The 4,606-nt window shown below is 33.7% G+C and overlaps 1 protein-coding gene across 2 annotated transcripts in view; it reads right to left on the bottom strand.

Moving 5' to 3' along the window:
- Window positions 1-2,858, bottom strand: part of lnpk (lunapark, ER junction formation factor) — a 10,291-nt gene extending 7,433 nt beyond the window's left edge. For both annotated transcript variants that reach the window (XM_016553050.1, XM_016553052.1), the window contains exons 1-3: window positions 2,793-2,858; window positions 2,365-2,414; window positions 2,219-2,260 (exon numbers count right to left, since the gene is read on the bottom strand). In XM_016553050.1, the coding sequence (XP_016408536.1) occupies window positions 2,219-2,260; window positions 2,365-2,391 (69 nt within the window). In that variant the 5' untranslated portion in view covers window positions 2,392-2,414; window positions 2,793-2,858. The remainder of the gene's footprint in view (window positions 1-2,218; window positions 2,261-2,364; window positions 2,415-2,792) is intronic.
- Window positions 2,859-4,606: the final 1,748 nt, after the last annotated feature.

Raw genomic sequence — 4,606 nt, 5'->3', positions numbered from 1 at the left:
GATCCCTGTCAAGATCTTTGGTGTATTCAACATAATAATGAACAATAAGATGAAGAAAATGAAGAAAACCTTGAAGAATGAAGAAAAACAACATAACATATATGCTTACTGTTTCTCTCTGTACGTTTGGAGAAAAGGAAGATAAGCAGTTTTCGTACTAGCAACACTCTATGAAGAGAGAGAATAAAAAATTAAGCAAGAAAACACATTAACAAACTAATAATGCAACACAATAACCCATAAGTCAAGCAGGCTTTAAAAAGGAGTATAACACAATGCAATACATATATATGTGATATAATATGTAATACAGATGTAATAACATCAACTGTATTACATTAAGCAAGCCTAACACAATGTCATTATCCATGAGTAAAACATAGGACTCACAGTGCAGGAAAGGCCAGCAGAGGCAAGGCAGTGATGAGCCGAGCGCTCCACTGCTCAGGAAAGTACAGGTAATACACAAACAGACATGTGAGCAAGTACAGAGCAGATGAGTAGAAGAGAAGTCGGCCCACCCACAACTTCAGCAAACGCTGGTTCTTTGCACGAAAGTCCTCGAGGTCCTTTATGTCCTGTGGATTCATGGCGCAATATTGTAATATCATTACCAATGTTATTACATTAAATGTTGTAAAAAAGCTTTGTAAGGTAACCTAAAAATGATCTACATTTGATAACATTTCATTTAACCCTGTAAAGTCTACTGTATCACATTTGGTTCATAAATTTCTAGGATCTCTCAAACGGAAAAACTTGTACACTATCTACTATCTACATGCCTTCTGTCTGATTGATTCATACTTTAATAACTTAGTTTAATTCTAAAAATGTCTACCTTGTGGTACACATGTCTTTTTGCTGTGAAATCTTTAAGGAGTAAAATAAATGTAAAAATAACTTTTTTGTTATTAATCATTAATCAAAAATAATTTCATCTACATGCCTTCTGTCTGATTGATTCATACTTTAATAACTTAGTTTAATTCTAAAAATGTCTACCTTGTGGTACACGTCTTTTTGCTGTGAAATCTTTAAGGAGTAAAATAAATTTTAAAATAGCTTTTTTGTTATTAATCATTAATCAAAAATCATTTTAAATTATGTCATTTCATGCTGAAACAGGCTTATGGTGAACATTTATCTCAACCATTAATCAAAAATCATTTTAAAGTATGTCATTTCATGCTGAAACAGGCTTATGATGAACATTTATCTCAACCGTCATTGTATTGGATTGCATTATGTTTTCAACTACATAGCTTTGATCAAAAAGCTAAGTATTTATCTAAACTAAGTATTTATCGTCTATCATCATTTTTAGAGTAATAACTAATAATCTATATGCATTGCAAGTCTTTAAGACTGTTACAGAAAAAATCGCATTGATTTACATTATAAGCAAAATGTATTTTTCCTTTTTGACCATATAAATAACAACATCTGCACCTAACTGCATATTTTTGATCAATGTGGGCCTCAGAATAAAACTATTGTTTTTTGAGTGTGAGCTACATATTCTCACTATATCATACTATATGGACTTAAAATCCTGATTTATCAAAAATAATACAAAACATAAAACACATATGCAAATAAACACATATGTTAACTGGCTTTATTCAAAAATCTAAATGATTAATTAACATGACTGAATCTAACTACATTAGATTACACTAACAAAAGTCATTTTTAAGGTCAGGTCGGATAGCAATAACTCCTCAAAATAAATTAGAATGTTTGTTTATATGGTGGGCATGAATAACAGATTTGTCACCATGTGTCATGTTACAGCATTTCATTAAAACCTACGCCCAACATAAATCTGAGCAACTTTGGCCCTGCTAATGCAGAACATGAATACTGAATGCCGGATATAAGCTCTGTTAATTACATTTGAATGTACAGTAGAAATTTAACTTAAAGCCCTCTGGAATTGCATAGTGCATTCCTACAGCTCACTCTAAACCAATGCAGTGACCACTACTGGACAGTTAAGGTCAACCGCAGCAGCCCAGCAAACAGATGGTCCTGTCAATACAGTCTCCAGATAGACGGAGGCTTTAGGAGGCGAGCCAGGAATGAGTAAAGCAAGGAAATGCAGCCAGTACAAGGGTTCAGATGATGACATACAGCTCTGTGATGTGTGATAAGGTCACAATGGCTGAAAGCAGTCTGTGGGTTTGAAAAGGCAGGACAACAGTGGAGAACATACCTTATCCAGTACCTCTAGAAGTTCCACAGTGGAAGGTTTAGTCTGTTGGAACATAACAATTAGATTATTGTTTATAGAATGGGTTTGATAAAGACGAGCAAGAACTGGATAGGGGGTAATAATTCCAAAAGGAGAAAAATACTCACCTTCCACCGTGAAATTATGGCTCCCATTGTCAGTAACGCGAAATCCACACCTTAAAACAGAAACCAAAGCATTTTAATTACCCTCGCAACACATCCACACCCTCTAATGCATCTGTCTGGAAGAAATTGCTCGTACATAATATTAAGAAACACGCTTCCAACCAAACGAATACAAAGAGTAAGTATATTCAACTGAGAGGTAAGACAACAGTGCAACTGTAAATTTTGCAGAGGATAACGTTATTACTGCAACAGGGACAGGCAGAGAACACCTGCCCTGCCTTCTCGCCAGCCCTAAAACTGTCCTGGATCAAATTTGCTTAATGTAAAGCCGTAAGCAGTGAGATGTAAACATATGTTCATTAGGTTAATATTAAGTGGAGCATATTATAAGATTAAAATGTGCATGAGTTCACTCGTTAACTTGCCTTTCTACAGATAGGTCGGAGGCTGAGCGTGTGACGGTGACGTAATCAGAGTTTTCGGAAGTTAATTTGAACCTTCAAAATAAAAGCCCCGTAGCGTACAATTAAAAGCCTTGAACCAAATGTATCTAATCTAATAATTATTAAATTTAATTCTGCATCAAAACTGCACTGACTGCATGGATTAATCCCGCTATTTTTTTTTTTTACTTTAATGTAATTATATAAAAGTATAACCCCATGTTTATGGCCCTCATTTGTACGATAATTATCAGAAATTACACTACGAAAAAAAATCTAACAATTGAAAGATGAAAAGCAATAAAATAAAATAATAAAAAGCAATAAAATAAAGAAACGGTGGTATCCTACATGGAAATATAAAATATGTAAATGTAAAAACGGAAGCAGAATGTTTTAGCTGTGAAAACTGTTTTTGTTGAAATAACATTTCTAATAGTAAGGTTTAAATAATATTTCATGCTGTAACTGTAGGGCTAATACAATACGTCCCCTATGAACAGCATATGTGAATATTATGTAGACCTATTGTTTAAATCGAATTTATGCTTTAAAAGTAGAGTAATCTACTTAAGTAACAGAAGAGTACTTACTTAGAGTAACAGTTTTCATCCATAGTATGTCAATTTAAACGTCTGCGTTTAGCTTCAAATGGCGTCTTTGACGACAGTATTCTATAAAAAATTATTTGCATTTCGATCTTGACATCAAAAGGCACAAAAATATTTTTTTCTTTTATTCCATGGATTTTACCCATTTACCTCCACTTGTTCCCAGTGTTTTTCTGCAACCACTATGCGCGCGCAGCTGCAAGTGACGTAACTGTGACGTCTACTCTGAATTGGTCTATACATCATGTCAGGGCCGGAGTGGTAGTCAGCCCTGGATTTCAGCCCTGGAGTTTCATGCCAAGTCTGCAATAGCGCACTGTTCTCTATAGTCTTGTAATTCATTATCTTTTTCTACAGCTTTGTTTTTTTAAATTATTATTTTACTGGCCTTTTCAGCGCCGCATTTGCGCTTTCTATTTTACATTTTTTAATCTATTATTTTTTGCTCGCATATCTCCAACAAAATATTTGTAGGCCTACTGTACCACAATGTCTGCCTGCAGTTAAAAAGTTCTCAGAAATAATCACATTTGTTTAGCTTAACCTATATTCTAAAAATAATTTTAATGTCATACAAAAAAGTGTAGTAATTTAGGAGGTGAAAATACTGTGAAATTACATACATACAAATGGCAAGAAATTTGAAAGCATAACAACTGAACGTCTATGAAACGTCTATGCACTTAAATTTGTTGAACTAAAATGGCTATTATTGCAACCATATAGCCTATGAATGAAAGAAAATGCATATTTTTCAATTAAAGAAAACTTGTGGGCTGAGTGTGGGCTGCTTCTGGTGCTTGGATTTCTACTTCAATAAAATGAGGTCCAAGTTTAAGAATGCGCTAGAAGTTAAATTTTTTTAAATGTATTTTCTACGGTGGCCGAGAAGTGCAGAGATCTATTATTTTTTGCTCGCATATCTCCAACAAAATATTTGTAGGCCTACTGTACCATAATGTCTGCCTGCAGTTAAAAAGTTCTCAGAAATAATCACATTTGTTTAGCTTAACCTATATTCTAAAAATAATTTTAATGTCATACAAAAAAGTGTAGTAATTTAGGAGGTGAAAATACTGTGAAATTACATACATACAAATGGCAAGAAATTTGAAAGCATAACAACTGAACGTCTATGAAACGTCTATGCACTTAAATTTGTTGAACTAAAATGGCTATTATTGC

The sequence above is a fragment of the Sinocyclocheilus rhinocerous genome, unplaced genomic scaffold (genome assembly GCF_001515625.1).
Source record: "Sinocyclocheilus rhinocerous isolate Xijiao unplaced genomic scaffold, SAMN03320098_v1.1 scaffold1247, whole genome shotgun sequence".
NCBI lineage: Eukaryota > Metazoa > Chordata > Actinopteri > Cypriniformes > Cyprinidae > Sinocyclocheilus > Sinocyclocheilus rhinocerous.
The sequence above is the reverse complement of the archived record's forward strand: the minus strand, read 5'-3'. Positions and strand labels throughout refer to the sequence as shown.